Here is a 20,403-nt window from a genome sequence, read left to right as displayed (position 1 = left end):
GGCTCTCCAATATTTTCAAGCCGGCCGCAGTGATTTGCTTCCAATCATCCACACAAGCTTTGGTGAGATCAAGCACTGAGGTCAAGGCTCTGCTCAGGATAGTGAAGTTCTTCCACACCTGACATGGAAAACACAGTGGTGGGGGGGCATTGTTATAAGAGGAACACACAAGTGGCTTCTTGAAACTGTTATCACAAAGTTGAAAGCACAATATTGTCTGAACTTGGGCTAAATTTGACGCTCCTTCTGACCCGTTCTTTCATCGTTACGGCCTTCTGAAAATGACTGAACTTAATACTTTTCATAATGCTTGTACTATGTTTTGTGTTGTTAATACACTCAACGAAAGAATTTGTAACCTGATTCCAATTTCCTTTCCTCCGCATTCATACCAGACTAGGAAGAAGCATTTTATTAAGGGAAAAAAACGGAAACTCAAATGTTCCAGCCTCAGCATTGCTTGTAAATGTCCACAGGTATGGAACAGTTTTGATAAAGACTTGCAAATGTTCCCATCTATACTTGTTTTTAAAAATAGACTAAGGAGGCACCTGTTGTCGAAATACTCATGATTCTGATATGGTAATCTTTTTCTTTTTTTTCCTATATTTTTCTTGGACTGCTGGTACGTGACCACTTGGACCTTGTTAGGAGTAGGGCTTAGGTTAGGTTAGCTTTAGGTTAGGGATTTCTTGTATGTGTGCATATGGTTGAGAGTGCTATATATATATATATATATATATATATATATATATATATATATATATATATATATATATACACACACACACACACACATATATATATATATGTATTTTCCAGTTTTGTCTTGTGAGGGAGTGGGGGGGGTGTGATATATCTTGTGCCAGGGCCCCTCTTAAAAAGCTTTTTAAGCTTCCTAGGGTGTCCCATTTCACACAAAAATGAATAGGTGTAAATGGTTTTAATTGAGGTGTGAATAAAGAAATGATGATGAATATTATTGTTTACAGTCGTAGTATTTCATGACCATTGTTTCCTTAACCTGTCTAAAAAAGTCAAAGCTCCAGCAACACTCCAGAAACAGACCAATACATTTCAGCTTGCGGCCTTGATCAGGGTCAACATAAAACACATTACAAACACTATTTAACTAGGGTAGTACATTCTAAATTGTGCATATTTGTTATGCCATATTATAGCCACTTCTGTACTACCTTAAGTACCACACCTTTAATTGCACTTTTCTGGTTTACCAACCAAATATGGTGTCACCCATGTCATTTATTGAATATTGCTCTTGCCTCCCGGCCAGTCTGGTATAATGATTGGCCTGAAGTCACGCCCATATACCCAACCCATCTTGGTAGATACTCCATTGGCTGATATGTGTCTGGATGCACATATTTTTTTTTTTTTTTTTACCTTTTGATTTTTTTCCTGCATTTCAACTACCTCATTTAAATACTGTTTACCTTGGTCTAACAATAAAAGTGTTCTATTCTACAGGTGTTGCTGGGAGTAGGTGAAGTAGGTGAACTCTGTTTAATTGGAACCAGCCCAGACCAGGGGAAAAAAAGCCTAAGAGCAAAAGTATATAAAAGTATGGGGACATTTAAAGTTTTTAGATGGTGGTTGTGCATGATAACCTTGGTTCTGTGAACACAGGTGGGTCTAACCAGCTTCTCTACCGGCCCACTAATCACTCACAGACTTAGCAGATGAAGTGTGAATGCAGTCTTTACATTGGGCCGGCTGCCATACAGTCGAGTGGGCAAATCCTTTTTGGCTCGGCAAGTGCATGCAAATTTTTTAGAATGTGGCGACGCAGAGATGAGTGGTCAAGCATAGCAAACCTTGTTAGTGTGTGAAGCCTGTGTGAAATACAACAAAGATTTTGGAATCAAGAAGTCCCCCTCTCTCTATCACACACACACATACATGCATAGACACATACACACACAGAGAGATCACTGGGGCGCTTCACTGACCATTACTCTTGGCAATGAGTGCTGAACAGAAAGTGCTTAGTAGAAAACAACAGGATACTTCCACTCCAACTCAAACAGCATCCATCAGCCATACAGTGTGTGTGTGTGTGTGTGTGTGTGTGTGTGTTGTCAGCATTTCTGTGTGAGTGTGTTTTTGGGAGAAAGAAAGAAAGACGGAGAAGGAGAGGGAGATTTCTTTTCTGTCACTTCAGTATTGCAGACTTGGGTTCTCCTAGTATTCCTCTGACCTTCACGCTCAGTTTCAGCACTCTTACATCACCCGTGTCAAACAAGGGCCTTCTGAATGTATGTGTGGTTGACTGCGTGTGTGTGTGAGAGATAGAGAGAGAGAGAGAAAGGAGGGAGAGAATGAAATGGAGATGATGAGGACCGAATATGAAAGACACACAAGCCTCTTGTATATCTATCTAACCTTGTGTTAAGACATCAGCAGTTTTTATTGATCTCTGAGGCCTTTTGGGCTACAAGGTATTTTTCTTTACTTTTTTGTATCCATTTCTTCTTTCTTGTTTTCTTTTGAAGTATTTCTCCCTTTACTGAAGAGTCTAATTGGCATTTATGTACTATTGTCTACATGTTCCTGGACTGAACAGAGTTTTAGATCCTTTCAGTGCCATGCAAAGTTAGGCCACTTTGACCAGTCCTCACTTCTTTGAGGTTAGGACATAGGTGCTGGGTTAAGTTTAAAATGAGCTGTTGGGAAGTATTTCAGTACCAAGCTGTTGTTCCTCTGCAGAAAACAGAGCCAGGGGAGGAATGGATGACACAGATGTCTCTTGGTCACTCTCTGCAGAGATTTTCTGGGCATGACCAGTTCGGAGGAGACCCTGGGATAGACCCAGGACACGCTGGAGGGATTAAGTGTCCCAGTGGGCCTCTGCGTACTTGAGGGTACTCACAAAAGAGGGATGGAAGTTGGAAGACCTTGGAGGGGAACATGATATTAAAGCAGCTCTACTTGCCCAGTTGGCATTGCAGCTTATACATATAATGAATAGATGTTGATTACAATTAGAATTTGGATAAATGTAGGGTTGAGCTATGTGGGCCAAAATGTTAACATTAGACCTACTGTTAAATTATATTGTTTGACAACTTGGGTCTTATTCTTATGACTGTGCTCATTTTGAATTATGCTTTTGACAAGCATTTATTACTCATAGAGCCTAATCCAAAAAGGGATTGCACCTTTTTTGCAGCCATTAAATCAGTGCAAAGAAAATAGCGTCCACTTCACAAAGCAAGTTGCACAGCCAAGCAAATAGCATCATGTTGTGCCTTTCATATTTGCATGTATGTAAATTACTTCATATTCATACATTCAGCGCAGAATTGGCCCCTTTCTAAGCATTGTTGCAAAAACTGTCTAATTAGGGTGGTGCTATTAACGTCTTCAGAGAGTTAGTGTTAACAGCATGCACACTCAATCCTCTTTCTCTCTCTCTTCAAATCTTTAAGCTTGTGAGGCTTGAATGATATTGAATTGATATCTAATGATATCAAGGGTGAAATCTTCAGCTAGACGTTTAGGGGGCAGGCTTATCTCGGACTTCCAGCCACTTAAAAATAAAAATGTCCTGACACTTTTGATAAAGCACATAAGGGATTACAAACATGCATTGCAAACAATCCCACTGTATAATTCAAATTCAAATAAGCTTTATTGGCATGGCTGATCAGTGATATATTAAGTGATACCCGAACAGCATTTTTGTCAGATTCAGACATGAATCTAACATGTTTCAGACCCGCATGAAACTCATTAATAGCTGTTATTTGACTTTTTGTTCGATTATATCATAATAAAAGAAGCAAAACACATGAAAGTTGGTTTGTGACTGTTGAGAGCTCTGTGTTTCATCTCTGCTAATTAAAGACACACAATTTGAGGCTTTTGTACTCTCTGCAGTTTTCATTAAAGACCAATCTGGGTGCTGAAATGTGGAGAAAAGCCTGGAACACTGGAAACCGCTCTGCTTACAGACGCAACCCAGATGCAAAACAATGGCAAATTGCACTCAGGTGCCGAACTTTATGGGTGAGTTTGTGCTGGCATATCATGAGCACAAAATCTTTTGTGGATACTAACTTAAAACTGAGAAGCTTACGAGTGTAAATGCTGCACAATCCACAGTGCTATTAGATCCCGTATCCATTCTTTATGGATTTGGCACATAGTTTTATCTGTAGCACAAACAAATTCTTCAAAAGCATGAATTGATTGTAGGCTTGTTATTGCTGGTGTTTATCATATGGAGAGTTGTCAGTCTTTTATTGCTGTTGAATGTGGAGGAGTGAACGTGGCAATGTCCAACATGACAATATTGATCAGAGCTGCACATGTGTTGCAGTTGCACAGCTGGAATCTCTCTCTTCATGGGCACATCTTCAGTTCACTGATCTGTTCTCAATAAATACTGCTCTTCACAGGAAAAGTTTCCTTCTCAGTCAACTTTTGAGAGCAGTTAGCCTTTAGAGCAGTTTAGCACCTTGGCTGTGTAGTCCTATTTGAATAAATGCAAGCAGCAAAGTATAATGACACGCAACAGTCGACTGGATAACCAGTCACTGCACTTGCGATCTCTAACATTTCTTGGGGACACACTAATATAAACTAATCTCTCATTTTCTATTACTACAGCTCTAACTAATGTAGACACAAAATCAACAGCGAACCACAGCCTTGCACACATTAACAAATTGGTGTGCACAGATGAACAGTTTCGTTAGCCAGCAATTTGTTCCTAAAGTTGATCTCTGTGCAGTTACCTTCAATAGCACAGGTGGCTGCTTTGTGTGTTTCTGTAAATTTGCAGACTCAGAGGCAAGTGATTGAAATATTTGATGTAAAACTCAAGATTATTTGGAAAACTTTAGGGGGCTGTTTACCCAGAGTCACGTTTCTAAGATCTCTGTAATGGAGGTGGCGAGTGCAGTTATTACAACCCATCAGTCAAAATGGCCACATAATGAGAATAAGACACAGGGTGAAAAATACTAGAGTTTCCCTTTAAGGGCCACATGGAGAAATAAAATGCTTCTGTGTTTGTTTTATTCTTTTTCTTTATGAGAATCAGTGTTCCTATTTGTTAAGCACATTTTTGTTTATCATCGCTTTTTCAGGAAGCCTCTTATATCTTATACTCACTGAAAAAGCACAGTCGATTTAGGGATAGTGCTCTTAGAATATGCAGGGATTAAGCAGACTGTATTGATTCATATTCAACATATTTAAACCACTACATAATTTATAGCATAATAAAATATAGAATGTCTCTGGGCTACTTCATGTAAATTTTGGATTTTATTATTGGTCCAGTGGGGCCATCCAACCAAGAGGGAACCTTCTCCTGGATGAGAATTACAAAATTCTCCTAAATATGGAGAACAACACTGAGCACAATACTAAACAAGTATTCACTGAGTTAATCATTTTGTTAGTTGTAACAGTGAAGTGAAGCCAGCCAAACTCTAAATGTGTTGCCAGTACAAGCTGTACAAGAAACGACACACTAGCATCTACTGTAGGTAAAGTAAGTGGTGGAGCTTCTAGAAAAAACTTTATTTGCTTTATACTAGTGCATACTTATATGAGCATTTACATATGAACATTTATATTTTTTTGAGGGAGTTTTGGAAAGCAGTTACTTGATACAAAGTATAACGCTCTTTAAGTTCGCCTTTACCTACATGTATATAATGGTACATATTGTACTGGTACAGTTTTTTCATTGTGATTTGGAAATAATTACACTGAATATTGTGGGCTGTCATCTTAATAGTTATCATACATTTTAAAGGACAATGAACAAATCAATTGAATGTTAACAGTTTACAGACTTTATCTTTGGTGTCTAGTTACATTTGGAGTAAGAGTAAGCCTTAATTGGGCTGGAGACTTCAATATTGTTAAAATGCTGACAGCACTGATACAAAGTCATGAAGTGTGCCACAAATTACAGTGAAAGACATAGAAATGTAAGTCCATTCACTCAGCTTTAATGATTACATGTTTTATCATGAACATGTTCTCTTAGGGACATTGCCTAAAGGAATTCAATGAATAAATGCTCACACATATAGAGATACAATTAGGACACTACTATTCATGATAATTACGGTTGTATTGTGAAGAAGGGGGAGTGACAAAAATATTGGACTCTAATCACAGTTAACCATGAGGTTATGATTTTATTAGTATTAAAAGAACTGGATTGCATCTTCTGGCTAACACAGTGAAGCTGCAAACTGTAGATTAAGTATCTGTTATATAGAACAGTTAACTCAAAAAGATTTGCAGGAGTTCCACACTTCTCTGAATTCTAAAAAGGATCTCATAAAATGTACCTTGAGCTGTATTATCTGGGATACTTTTCTTTATTAGATGTTGGCAGGCTTCAGCCATAAAGTCATATTTTAAAGTACAGACATTTTTGTGATTCGGATGATGGTTTTGAGTTACAAGACACTGGTCTGTGGAAGTTTGAGTGTAGAGGCTATAAAGATGAATGATTAGAGCGCACTCTTAAAATGGTACAGTAACTAAAGTGCAACACAGGAATTTATGGCAGCTCAGACTAAGAGATTTATCTTCTCAAGGAGTCACATTAGTTTATACTTAAGGGCTTGATATCTAAAGATGGAGGTGAAGCCACGCTGGTCGTCATTAAAACTGACCTTCACATTGGCAGGTTTGCTCTATCAATGCCCAGATTTCATCATAAGAGATCAGTTTAGTTGAGTATGTCGAGTCAGTTTTGCTCAAGGCTTAGTCTTTTGTCAGAAACAGTTACTTTTTCTCGTATCAATCTGAAAGGGAATATTTCAGTGTCTCTACAGAATGGAGGTTGATAAAATAGGGGAATCACTTGTAACACTAAACAGGCTGTGAACTGATTTACATTTATAAAGCTCAAAATGGCTGTTGAGATTTTTTTTGTATTTTTGATACTCTTAAATGGAGGAGACATAATTCTTCATCAGGGAGAATCCTACCGAATCATGTGCAAATAGCAAATACCACAGCTTGAGGCTGTAGTTGATGTGAAGTGCAATGCCACAGACGGCTGCTAGATTCAGGCTCCAAAAAACTCCTTGGCTCCAACTGACTCCCATTCAGCATCAACAGTTCTCAACAAATTCAAAGTCTTTTTTTTTTTTTTTTCTCTACGAAATATACTGATTATCATTTAGGAAATTATTGCTCCATTAATAAGATTTAAAGACTTATAGTAGCTTTGATGTCTGCACTGTGGGTGCTGATTGCCAGCTGTGACAACACACTCCTTAATCAAAAGGTTAAAAGGTCCTGGCTCCAAATGGAAAAGATAAGCTGCTACTCTTGGCTTCAAACTGACTCCATCACTAATAAATTAGTAACTTTTTTTGCTTTTTTGTGGTTATAATTGCTATTATTTGTTACTTATTTGTATTTGATTGTGAAGAGCCCCTTCAATTTACCTCCACATTGTCCTGTTACACTATATAATTGCTTCCACCATGACATGAAGAATGTCCCCCAAATTGTCTGTGCAGCAATTAGTGAACAACAATAAAAGGACTGCTGTCATGTGCATATTCATACATACTGCTCAGAATCCGCTAAATGTATACAGTGCTGCATTGGTAACTTTGGTATGGTGGCTGTTCTGCTGAATAAGTGGTTATGTCTCACTATGAAGTCATTATTATTATAATAATGCTGATAGATTAGTGGTTGGTGTACAAATACATGTATGTTGTTTGTATGGTGAGTGTGGGTCTTGCTTGACTTACTGGCTAGCCTGCTTAATTTGGGATCCAGACACATTACAGGTGGTTTCTGATGGATTATTTGGGCTTTTAGCTGATATCATTTACATGTTTCATTACACAACGGAAGGGACAGCCAGCCCTACAACGCATTACCGTAAAGAGGCATTGTTGAGAATTATCGCTAGCGTACACCTTGAATAAAGTGAGGCGATAATGAGCTGCAGCACGAGCAACAGGATGCAAGGATGCTTTCTGAAGGGTAGAGGCTAAACACAAAGTAAGAGGGGGAGAAAGAGGTTTTGCAAATACTCCTGTCTGTCTCTCTGTCTGCAGGTTTCCCTCCTTGTTAAGAGATTAAATGCCACAGTCTTTGTTTAATAGGATTGCTTGGCAAGGACCCGTGTGTGTGTGCATGCTTGCGTTGTGGGTGGGGCTCGTTTGGGAGTTTTAACAAGATTGCAGTGACAATATTAATTTTATTTTTTTTCCCTGGCACCATGTCGCACTCTCTACTAGACAACATGTCTCTCTTTGTGTCTCTATCTCTGTGGTCCCAACTGATAATCAGAGATATGTTAGAGAAAAAGGAGATAAATTCAAGGCTGATTCAAAGTTTGCCGTGTGACAGATGTGCCGCCATGTCACAGAGCAGGGGAGGAGGCAGAGGTGCAGCTGTGTATGTGTGTGTGTGTGTGTGTGTGTGTGTGTGTGTTTGTTGTTGGTCATCTCGCCACCATCAGTGATCATGACACCAGTGTAGCTCTTATCTACAAGTAATTTGTCTCTGACTCACGAAAGAAAGATTATCAGTAATGGACCGTCATTTTGTCCGAACATCTAGTCTGCTCACATCAGAGTCACTCTCAAGTTTATATTTTATACCTTTAATGGCATGTTAATACAGAAATATGGAGGTTGATGACTCAAAATGATAAAAACCACCATTCAAGATGATGGGTTAAATAGTAAAGTCTAAACATACAGTTGTGAATACTGTTATGGAGAATTAGTTTATCAATTGTTAACCTCATCAGTGGAGAAAATGCTCAGGAACCCTGGAAACTGTCCTCCGTGGATAGTCTTTAAGCCTTCACAAATAGTACCACAAATACTCTATGCCTATAAATGGTCATACTCAATCCATCTACAGTATTGGAATTAGGCTATTGGTTTGTTATTCTACAGACAAGGAAATACAGTTCCCCATCTGTTGGTTTAAGGAGTCAGTCAGTGATGCTCTCTGACCTTGGGTGATATACAGCAATGCTGCACCACCGTTGTCAAAGTGACTCTTGCTTTCCCCAAAACACCACAGACGGTTACCTTCGCTGTCTCAAGGAGAGAGGCAGTATGTCTCTCAGCCAAGATGATAGAGCGACCTTTACTGTTAACTCAAGGCCCATGCTTGACTCTAAATAGGGAAAATTCCCTAACAAATTCAGCCAATCACATGAGCTGAATATGTAAATGATGGAGCCACAGTAAGCACAATAACTATAACTGTAAAGATAACAATGTAAGCGCCCACACTTATGAACTATAACGTCCTATAAACAGCGGTGTCAAGCACAGGCATGTTAAGTTGTTAATTGACCCCACATCACGTGGCGTTCCAGATATAACACCAGCATCAACACAATCAAACAGGAATTAAACTGTTGAATGTTCTAACCTTGTGTCTGGGGTTCAGCTACCACGATTGACAATGTATCACATAACGTGAAAACAAACAATGAAAACATGCATGGCAGTAAACACTTAGGGACTGCATTAGTTGTTATGGATACAGAAACAGAAAGATACAAGCAATAAAATCCTTGAGATACATGTTAGATTAAGTGAAGAATGAGCTAACAATAGATATGTCTCAATAATATTATAGTCAAGAAAACGTGTTAATGTTAAGTATATCACTACTTTATTCTAAAGAAAATTACTTCCTAAACTTTGAACAGCCAACTTTCTTTTTTTTAACCTGTTCAGATCTCCCTTTTTTTGTACACAAGGTTTTAGTTTTTCCTCAGCCATTGTCAATAGTTTAGCTCTACTTTAACCTCACAGAATGAGTGTCTCCAGTTGAAAATTTCCACTCTTAAGGTGGAATACTGCGATCTTATCTCTGTCAACAGCTATCATCTTTTGAATGCTCTGGGATTTCGCTATGATTACTGGAGGAGCAGTAAGAGAGAGTTGGTGAACTTGGATCGTCTTAAGCTGTGGCCAATTTGACCCGACTCAATTCTGTTTGTGAAAGCACTGTCCATCAGTCAAACTGTGTGTCTATGTGTGTGTGCGAGCCCATGTAGGTGGGAGTTGATGTGCTGTGAGGTCAAAAAAGATGCTTTTCTTTGGGTCAGTATACTCTCAACCTGGCATTTGAAAACATATGAAATTTGAGCGATTTCTTAAAATGCAAATACATGCTTCCAGCTTAGAATAAATACAAGACAAAAAAAAGCACCAATCTCAAAGATAAAACATAAAAGTGCTGTGTGTACATACTGCAATTGCCTTCGTTCCAAATGATCTGGGTCAAATTCCCAACAAAGAAGACTTTTAAATAGTTTTTGAACTTTGATGGTACTTATAAGGTGCACTCAGACTTAGCAAAAAGTTAACTTTTCCCTTGCTTATCAAATATGTGCAAATTCAAGTACTGTAGCGTTTTTTCTACCTGTGTTACAAACAGCCACTTTCACCATTGACTTTCTACGCAACTGGGCTTCTCCTTTTTAGTCCAAACACATGTTGAAAATGGCATTATTGTAGCTCTTTCGTAGGAAAGCACAGACAGTCTTTAACACTGACAAAACAGACCGTTCCTTATATTAGGGAGTAAGGCTTGATGGGGAGGCACAGATAAAGGGAGAGTGTGTATGAGCCAATATGTGGGAGAAGTGTGATACAGCTAAAAATGAAATGTATAGGTTAGGAGTACTTTTCTCTACCCATGTTATGTTCACATGATAGAGCAAACAAAACAGTTCTGATAATAAACGCACAACACCAAGTTATTCCTTTTTGTGACGTGAGCGATACGGCATTACTGTTGGAGGGACTTCACTGTCTCCACACATTCAACTAGAGTAGGCTGACTGAACTTAGCAAACAGGTTCTGGTCCCTGAAATTCACAGCAGGATAATTTCCCCCGGGATGTCTGACCACGGCCTGAAGCAAGCCAAGCAAGGTGACATCTGTCAAAGTTGCGATGGCGGAGCGATTCCTCTTCCAAATTAAAATTAATCACTGGCTACTTACAGAGCAGAGCGGCACAAGAGACTCTGACAAGTATCTGCAGTATCACATGGGAGGTGGACGTGGATGTGAAGGACACTGGCGAAGATTTTCTTCAAGATTTCACAAAGTGCAAAGCTTGTCATATGCTCTTTCAACATGTGCTTTTTCAGGCTGAATCAAAGTTATTAATTGCCCACCGAGCTAGATGTCATAATTCCGTCTGTCACGCTGTGTTGCAATCATAACTAGCAGCTGTCACTTGGTCTCCATCCTGGGTTACATTTACATTTGCTGTATATTTATGGCCTTTAGCTGTCACTCCTACTCAGAATGAGTTACTGCTCAGCATGAGTAAGTTCAAGTGAGGGTAGACAGTTGGGAGCAATCTAGTGATTACATACAATAATAGTAAGAGGTGGTTCAGAAAGTGTGTGCTGATCTAAAAAAACAGTTCACTCTACTTAACAAGTTTCCTTTTATTCTTCTTTATTATGCATATTTTATCTAGCTATTTCTTGGTACCTGGGGGAACTGGAGATATTAAAGCCATCCTAGAGCTCTATACTGAATGACTGCATTAAAAGGAGATAGCTTTGAATGCACATTTAACAAAATGTGTTGGCAATCAATTCACCAGTTGCCACAGTTCAGGTAAGGCCTCTTTGGTTTTGTGGTTGGCAAATGAAGGCAGCATACATTTTGGCCTGTTAGTAGCTGGTACATTATAGCCACTGGACTTGGTAGTAATACAATCCTTTAGACAACTAAACATTTTATCAGTACTGCCTGTGCAATGACAACAGTAGTTCTTCTGGTAGCTGCTGTGTGATTGACAAAGGTTTGAAGATCTGGACAACCCCGAGTCCAACAACAAAGAGGAACTCAGCAGGGGATGGCCTTTTATGTGTCAGTGTTCGTGTGTGTCTCCCTGATAGGATGTTGGGAAAACCTGTGCAACACAGTTTTTAAACTGTGAGCGGACTCCACCAGAGAGAACTGTAGAGCGAAATGACAGATCTGTCTCTTGCCCCACACAATTAGAGCATGGATGCTGTGAGAAGGACGGACAACGAAAAGGTGGTGGGCGAAGCCTGTGGAGTTGTAATGTAACAATCAGGCCTACAAAACACTGAGGCTGACATCATATGTACAGGTTTGGTCTATGAGAGAGACAAGTGTGGGGGCTTGAGTCTGAGTCGAATTCAGTTTCCCCTCAGGTTTGTGGAGGTGGATCTTTTTCAATGCACAATACTTCTGCATGGTAGGTGGACACACTCGCACAAACACACACTATGGCCATACACACTACCCTACATCTGGCATTCCTCATGGAGTGGAGATATGACACAGCTATTTGAGGTGCTCAGTTGCCCAATCCCCAATCAGGAAAATGTGAATTAAATCATACAAACTGATGAGGAGCATAAGCAAAGGAGTACAGAGCACTTGTTACACACATACAATGAGCTGTTAAAGGGGTTTGCCTCCAGTCGTAGAATTAGGGTGACCATGCATAACGGATATTTATTTATTCATATCTCCTTGTTTGTCCCTTTCTAAGTACAAAACAGTTTGAAACCAATAAAACATCCACTGTCCCTCCTGGGTACGATGCTGACGTTCTCTTATTTCAATATGAAATGATACATTAATCATGGACTAGACTGAATTACATTTTCAAGAAAGTCCAACAGCTTTCAGAAATATTCTTAGGCCTGACATGTGGAAGGGACTCGGGGGCTAGATGTGCATGCCTTCAAATGATGTATTAAAAATAATCCACTCTTCATTCTGTGTTGCTTTTCCTTCCTCAATCTACTGCACTTTTCTGTTCCCCGAGGGATCTCAATATACTGCTTAAACCCGTAAAAATCTTGTAAATCCATTATGCAACATGCAATAAATCTCTCAAAACCCACACTCATAATCCTAATCCCAGGTTGTGGATTAAATTAATCCAGTGTTTAGATCTAATCCACTAGTCTCCGGGGCAGCGGAAGAGACAGAGCTATGAGATGCGTAATGATTGAAATCTCCCTAATCAAACTTTATTTATTTTCTCTTCTACTTGGAAATTTGTTGGAGTACTTTTTCTGTCACTCTTTGAATCCGTCTCTCCACTCTTTGCGTTTCTCTACCTCTCTTTACCTCAGCCCCATAGGAAGTTTCCCATAGGGAAATATTCAGAGATGTAATTATGCAGTCTGCTTTTCATAATTTGAACGTTTACACTCCATGGCTGCATCTCTCATCTCAATCAACAAACACAAACAAATCAATTAAGACAGGATATCAACCATGTTTACTTTGCCACTTGACAGCAAACTTTTTTGCAGGTTGGGGAGATTCCCTCTGCCTCCTGCCTCTGTCTTTCTCAAATAGGCGCAGACAAACTTGATTGTGTAGAAAACACACAACTTGAAAACATGTTAGATAGCGGAGTAGGAAAACACACATGCACACACAAGAAAAAGCATACAGTACATCACAGCGCTTCACACACACACACACACACATAAAAAAAACCCAATTGTGTTACCACTAATTGCATCAGTTCCATCAAGCCATTCTCAGAGAGCCACAAACACAAATCAAATTAGCACTTCACATCGCTGTGTCCCCAGCTTCAGATACTCCAATTAGGGCATAACTGAGGGACTAGATGTATGCACGCACACTCAAGCTAGTAGCTCAAATAGTCCGGGGGTATCTGCGACGGCACAACTTTCAGAAGTTTCAGTTGATTTTTGGCATTATGATTAGATAAACTTATGTGTGTATGTGAGTAGAAGTAGATAAGGGAACAGAGTCAGAGACAGATAGTCAGAGAGGGGGGAGAAAGGGGTGAGATGGGCCTTGAGAATGCACTGATGGATTTTGTTGTCAGATTCACACATTTCAGATTTGGCTCGTTATGTGTCTCTGTCCCTGCAGGCTGTTGCATGCCTTTGCCTTGATACGTCTTCTAAACTTCCCCAGTGTGTTTGTGTGGAATGAGTGTATTCTGTGCCTATAATTGTATTTGCGTGCATGTTGGCTTATGCTGATGGCTATGTTTGCTGGTTATGGTTTGTTATTAACAATGGTTTGAAGTTGTGGTTTGTTTGTTTTAATTCAGATTTAAGGCGGCTGGCATCCGTGGTGGTTGGGCTGGTGATGTTTATCATGTGGTGGCGATACGGACTTCAGTTGGCCAGGCTGGTAGGAGGAGGGAGGCCGTCTTTCTGAGTAATTGGTAGAAAGAAAGAGATGGATAAAAAAGAAGAAGAAGAAAAACATAATAATGAGACACATGCTAATTTTATACCAAAACCATTCTGACTATTGCCTAAGGCAGGGATTTTACATGCTAATTAAATGTCAACATGACCAATCTATATATTGGTAAAGTGTCTGGTCAGATAGACATTCACTAATGACTAGGGGTGTGATGATACACTCCGCTCACGGGACGCGACGATACACAATATTGAGTTCACGAGAACCAGATGAGAAGAGATTTGACAAAAGAGAAGAAAACTTCAATGATGAAATATAAGACTGGAAAGATAGTCCTTTATATAAATAAACCTGACAAAACAATTCAGGTGTATTTTGAAATGTTTTAACTTATATTATAATGCATGTCAGTACTACTTTCTAATTATGAATTATCATTTGGAGACGGCAATGTACACCAAAAATGAAGTATGAAGAATAGAAACAATTCCAGTAGATAAATATAAATGAAATAAAGAATCAAATGATCACACATTTTAACATATTGCTAATAAAACACACAGAAATAAAAGTAAGTTACAGAAATCCTATCACACAAATACACAATTAGAACAACACACTTATAAAGAGTTTTAATTTGGTAGTGTGACTGATTTTACTTTCTGCATCATTAGGCTACTATATAAATGACCTGAGCTAGATTCCCCCGCTCCTCCTACCTCAGGCTTTCAGTGTAGAGATCTCTACATCGTGGCACCAGATCTTGTCACACCCCTACTAATGATTTTCATTTAAATCCAGACCAATTTATCGCAGCAGTTGCCTTTCAAAACATTAATCCTACCAAAATAAAAATATTAAGAATACCTTTGTGATGCAGAATTTAAATATATGAATGATGTACCTATGAATTCACCTGTACCCTGGTGAATTCCTTAGATTAAGAGGCACTTTTGAAAGTGACCATGTCTCTTTTGCAAAAGATACTGAAAGCACCATGAACAGACCATGTTTCTGTTACCACTCAAGACTATATTGAAGACAAATTGAATAATGGTTTATAAACTATTAGAATCTATCTGCTGAACTCACATCACATTTAGATCTATGGACTAAAAGAAAGAAATATTGTGAAAAATATGTTGATTACCACAATTTTCATATTGGCAAAATATTACATACACAATGTCAAAGTCATAACTGATTGATCTATTTTAACCCTAACCCTAACTCTTTTAGCCGTCTGTTTGTAAATGTCTGTGTACAACTAGAGCCTGATTGTGCTAACGTACTATTTAAATTGAAGACCAGTTTATGTTAATGTTATTTGAATGTATTTATTTTAATTGTTTATTTTTTTCACCTAGAATTTATGTATTCAATTTAACTACAGAAACACAAGCCATGTCTTGCTTATTGTGATTATCCTCCCTGGTTGTATGTAAATTCATTCTTAAAGCAAAAAAACAAAAACTAACATATTGTAATTGTATTCTTGTACACTTAGTTTTGCACCTGAATATGTGTATGTGTGTGTGTGTGTGTGTGTGTGTGGGTGTGTGTGTGTGGGTGGTCACTGTTGAATAAAGCTGTTATTTTATTTATTCATTTTTAAATAAAAAATGAATCTGAATCTGAACGAGGACACACAAGCTCACAAGATACAAGTATATTTCTCTTTTTCTTTAAAGATCTATTTCATTGTGTATACACACATTCATTTATGTTAAGCCACACACACACACACACACACACACACACACACACACACAGAAATGCTCATATTCAAGCCTACCAAACCACATGCATCATATCCAGACATATGTTTTCACTATGCCAACATTCATTTCTGCCACATGTTTCTGCTCTGTCCTGTTTAATGTAATTATCCTCTCACTGTATGTATGTAATGTCATGTCTGTTTACATTAAATCACCTGCCGTGTTCTTTCTTGCTTCATTAATTAGAGAAAACAGACAAGTTCTGCACCTACCATGGAGAGACAACCTTGTTATTCATTAAACATGCACTGGCCTGAAAGAGCATTGGGTTATTTCATAAAGACACACACACTGTATACATTTAGTTGACTGGGTTTGGGTGACTGACTTCAAACTTAATGTTCAGCTATTGAATTTTGTCTAACAGAGCTGTGTCAAACAGCACAGATAAATTAAGACTTGTGTACTGTACACTGTGTCAGCTCTGCCTATTTCTGTCACGTCTCATGTGAACAACAGAGTGCGACGCTACGAATGCCTTCCAGGAGAGACGATATGAAAATGTGCACCGGTGAAGCGCACTTGGAATGAGAGGGTGTCTGAGACTTTCTGCTTGTAAATAAGGCAGACGAAAGTTGAAACTGCTACAGCTCTGTAGTGTCATCTGGTGATAACTTCATTCCTCCTTCCTTACTTCTGAAGGGGAAGGAGGCAGCGACATAAAACACTTGCACGGTATGAGAGAGAAAAGGGTTCAGTTGAAACATCACAATTTCTTCCAATCAGAAACACACCGCGATGTCACTCTAAAACTAAACTACAATCGGATCTAATGCCACTCTACTGCATGCATGTGGAAACAAAAGACGATACAAAGTCTTACTGTGGTGAGATGCTTCATCATTCTCAGGATCATTACTGTGCGCACCTGTTACGACACACTGTTTTTCTTGTATTTCTAGGGGTGTAAATCACACCCATCATGGCGATTTGATTCAATATCGATTTCCTGACCCAACGATTCGATTTTTTTTTCGATTCTCAAGAATACACCACGATACGATTCGATTCGATTCGATTTCGATTTTTATTATTTTTTTATCTTACAGGCTAGACAATGTTTCAAATTTGAAATAAATCAATGAAAGCTGTAATACCGTTATACATTTTATTTGAGAAACAGCAAAGTTGTACTTCACCTAGGCCTATGCTATGACAACCTCATTCACTGAAAAATAATAATGTCTGTTTTAGTTTCTGAAAGGCCTTGCATCAAAAAGTACTGTACAAAGTACAACGTGTTAAGTAACAAAAACAGGCCTATACAACATTCAGTATAAAATAATACTCAACAGAATCAGTGCAATGAGTGCAAAAGTGCACTAGCAGCAAATGGTAACAAAAAATAGGCCTGTACGCCATTCAATATAAATTGACAATACTCCATAAAATAAGTGCAATGAGTGCAAAATGTGCAGTAGTAGCAAATGGTAACAAAAAATAGGCCTGTACTCCATTCAATATAAAATGACAATATTCAAAGTGCACTAGCAACAAAAAGAAACAAAAACATAGGCCATACTCCACAGGGCCAGCAAAATCAGTCAAAATGTGCACTAGCAACAAAAAAGTAGGCATTTACTTAATTCACAATAATGCCTCTGTTCTATACAGAAGGGGTGTGGAAAAGAGAACAGTAAAACTGAACCATTAAACTACAGCATTGTTACAGTTCAATACTTTCAATTGTGCTTATGGACAGATTTTTCTTTAGAAAAATCAGCTGGTCCACATGCTCAGAGGATAAAAGACTACGTTCTGAACGCACAATGTCCCCTGCTGTACTAAAGACACGTTCTGATGGTACACTTGTACCAGGTATGCACAAGTAGGTCTTGGCCAGGTTGGCCAAGAGAGGAAACTCAGCCTGGTGAGCTTTCCACCATTCTAGCACCTTACCACCCAGGCTCAGAGATGCAATGTCTCTGTACTTCCTAATTTCATCATTGACAAGCTCCTTGGATGTTTTCTTCCTGACACTTAGGTCCTCAGTGCTGAAGGAGTCACCAAACAAGTCATCCAATACTTTTGTTTTCTTGGAAGCTGGGGGTGCTTCTAAATTCAACAAAAATAAGACAACAGAAGGAGTATAGTTATAGTCAAAGTATAATATGGCAGTAGGCTCTAGTCATAGTAGTTTTAGTATATAATATAGGCCTACATACATAAGTGTGTGTGTATGTGTTTGTTTGTGTAGTGTAAAATATATAAAATGTACATGTATAATGTAATATCTGTATAATATTTATGTGTATATGTAATATGAGTAGGTTAAAGTAGGATCTTTATGATGTATCTGAATAAGCTTAAGTGTAGAATGTATGAACAGTAGGCTACCTTCAGTCTCAGTTTCCCATTCATCATCACACGTCTGGGCACGAGGAGGTGTTTTCTGGGCCTGGGCCTCTGCTTCATTCTGTAACTGTCACAGACACATACACTCATGAACACCAACTTACTACTAAGTTACATCACCCAACCGGTCAAAGTATTAGGCCTACCATAACAGCACTAACGACTACAACTAATAACACCAACTAATGATAGATAAATAAATAAATAAACAAACGCTATGCTTTATATTTTTTTAAAGTATATGATGAGAAACAACCTACCCTCTGTTCCTTCAGTTGTACTGCTTCCTCCGCAATGCATTCAAAGGTTTGGTTTCTTTTTTCATCAGTCAGGAACGGGAGCTTTTTAAACCTCGGGTCCAACGCAGCTGCACGGTGTAAGAATGGTTCCTCGTCTTCGTACCGTTCTTGGAGATCCTCGGCCATGGCTCGTTTCATGTCTCTGATCAAGGGAGTGTCGTCCGGTGCACATTCGAAATGCGTCAGCAATTTCGTTCTGAGGGGTGCGATGATTGATACTGTGGGTTGCTTTTCTTCGCACATGAGCGTGGTGGCAGCTTTCAGTGGGGCCAACAAGCTAACCATTTGCTCTGCTGCGGTTAGGTCACTTTCCGTGAGAGTGTGAATGTCGCTTGCGCCTTTCCTCAGCTTCTTGTCCAGGAGTGTTGCCGTCACTGCATGCTGTTGTTCCAGGAATCGCTCTAACATCTCGAATGAACTGTTCCACCTTGTCTTCACGTCCGATTTAAGCTTGTGGCACGGGAGGTCAAGCAGTTTTTGTTTTTCCTTGTACACTGCTGTGGCAACTGCGCTGCGATGGAAAAAACTCACAATTCTCCTAACTCGACCCAACAGCCTGTCCGTGGCTGCAATTTTGAGGCCATCTTGAGTGGACAGATTGAGTGTGTGCGCGAAGCACATGATGTGGGGTGACATCCCGGCCTCTTCCCCAGCCCTCTTCATATTGGATGCATTATCTGTGATGAGGGCTGGCGCTTTGTCACTCAGACCCCACTCTTCACACGCAGCTCGCAGGACGTGTCCGAGGTTAACTCCTGAATGTGTCTCCGCCAGCACACGCGTCTGTAACACGTAATTGTGCATCTCCCATTCGTGGTCAATGAAGTGGCATGTTACTGTGATGAATGACTCTGTAGTGCAGGAGGTCCATCCGTCACATGTTACAGCTACGCGCTGTGCCTTCTGCAACTCTTGAATGACACCATCACGAACTTTGGCATACAACTTTGGAATCACTGATTCGCTGAAGTGCTGTCGCGAGGGAATGCAATACCTCGGCTCCAGAGTGTCGAGCAGGTAACGGAAGCCTTCGTTCTCCACCACGCAATAGGGGCGTATGTCTCTACATATGAAGAACGCGATTGCCTTGGATATATTCTTCGCCCTCTTAGAGCTGTTCGAAAACTTCTGAGGAAAAAGTGTCGTCAATGTTGTAGAGGGTTGTGCTTTTTCTTCGCCGAGGATATCTCTATGGCGTCTTTTCAGGTGAGCAGACAGATTGGATGTGTTGCCACAGTAGCGCGCTTCCCAACGACATTTTCTGCATATAGCCATATCCTTAATCAGTTTTCTTCCATCTTTACGGAACCCGAAATACTTCCACACAAACGACTTGGAACCGTGAGGGGTGTGTATGTCATCTTTTTCCTTCGCCACGTCTGTTTTGCCTACCTCTTCTTTTTCCTCTGCTATGTCAGCCATGACTGTTTTGCCTACTGTTTGCGTGTGTGTGTGCATGCGGAAAGAGGGTAGCCTAAAGGAAGCGAGGTAGGAGGACAAAATAGGTTTAGCGCCACCCGCAGCACGGGAGTCTGAATTACGTCCAGGAGCAAATGGATAAAATAGACCGGATATTTTTTTTTTTTTTTTTTAAATATGAATCGATACTCTTGCGGACGTGTCGATACATCGTATCGTCGGCTGTTGGATCGATACATCGATGCAAAATCGATTTTTTTTACATCCCTATGTATTTCTTCTTTTTTTTTTTACCTGAGAGTCTGTGTTCGACAAGGTGTCTTGAAGTATAATACCTGAGATCACTC

General features: G+C 39.4%; 1 protein-coding gene across 1 annotated transcript in view; it reads right to left on the bottom strand.

Annotated features, from left to right (window-relative positions):
- The window catches only part of LOC128366635 (E3 SUMO-protein ligase ZBED1-like), a 135,290-nt gene extending 115,231 nt beyond the window's left edge, over window positions 1-20,059 (bottom strand). The window contains exons 1-3 of the mRNA XM_053327369.1: window positions 18,599-20,059; window positions 18,321-18,405; window positions 17,799-18,038 (exon numbers count right to left, since the gene is read on the bottom strand). Of these exons, the coding sequence (XP_053183344.1) occupies window positions 17,799-18,038; window positions 18,321-18,405; window positions 18,599-20,059 (1,786 nt within the window). The remainder of the gene's footprint in view (window positions 1-17,798; window positions 18,039-18,320; window positions 18,406-18,598) is intronic.
- Between the last annotated feature and the right edge of the window lie 344 nt (window positions 20,060-20,403).

The sequence above is a fragment of the Scomber japonicus genome, chromosome 2 (assembly GCF_027409825.1).
Source record: "Scomber japonicus isolate fScoJap1 chromosome 2, fScoJap1.pri, whole genome shotgun sequence".
NCBI lineage: Eukaryota > Metazoa > Chordata > Actinopteri > Scombriformes > Scombridae > Scomber > Scomber japonicus.
This window is presented reverse-complemented; position numbering and strand designations above follow the sequence as displayed.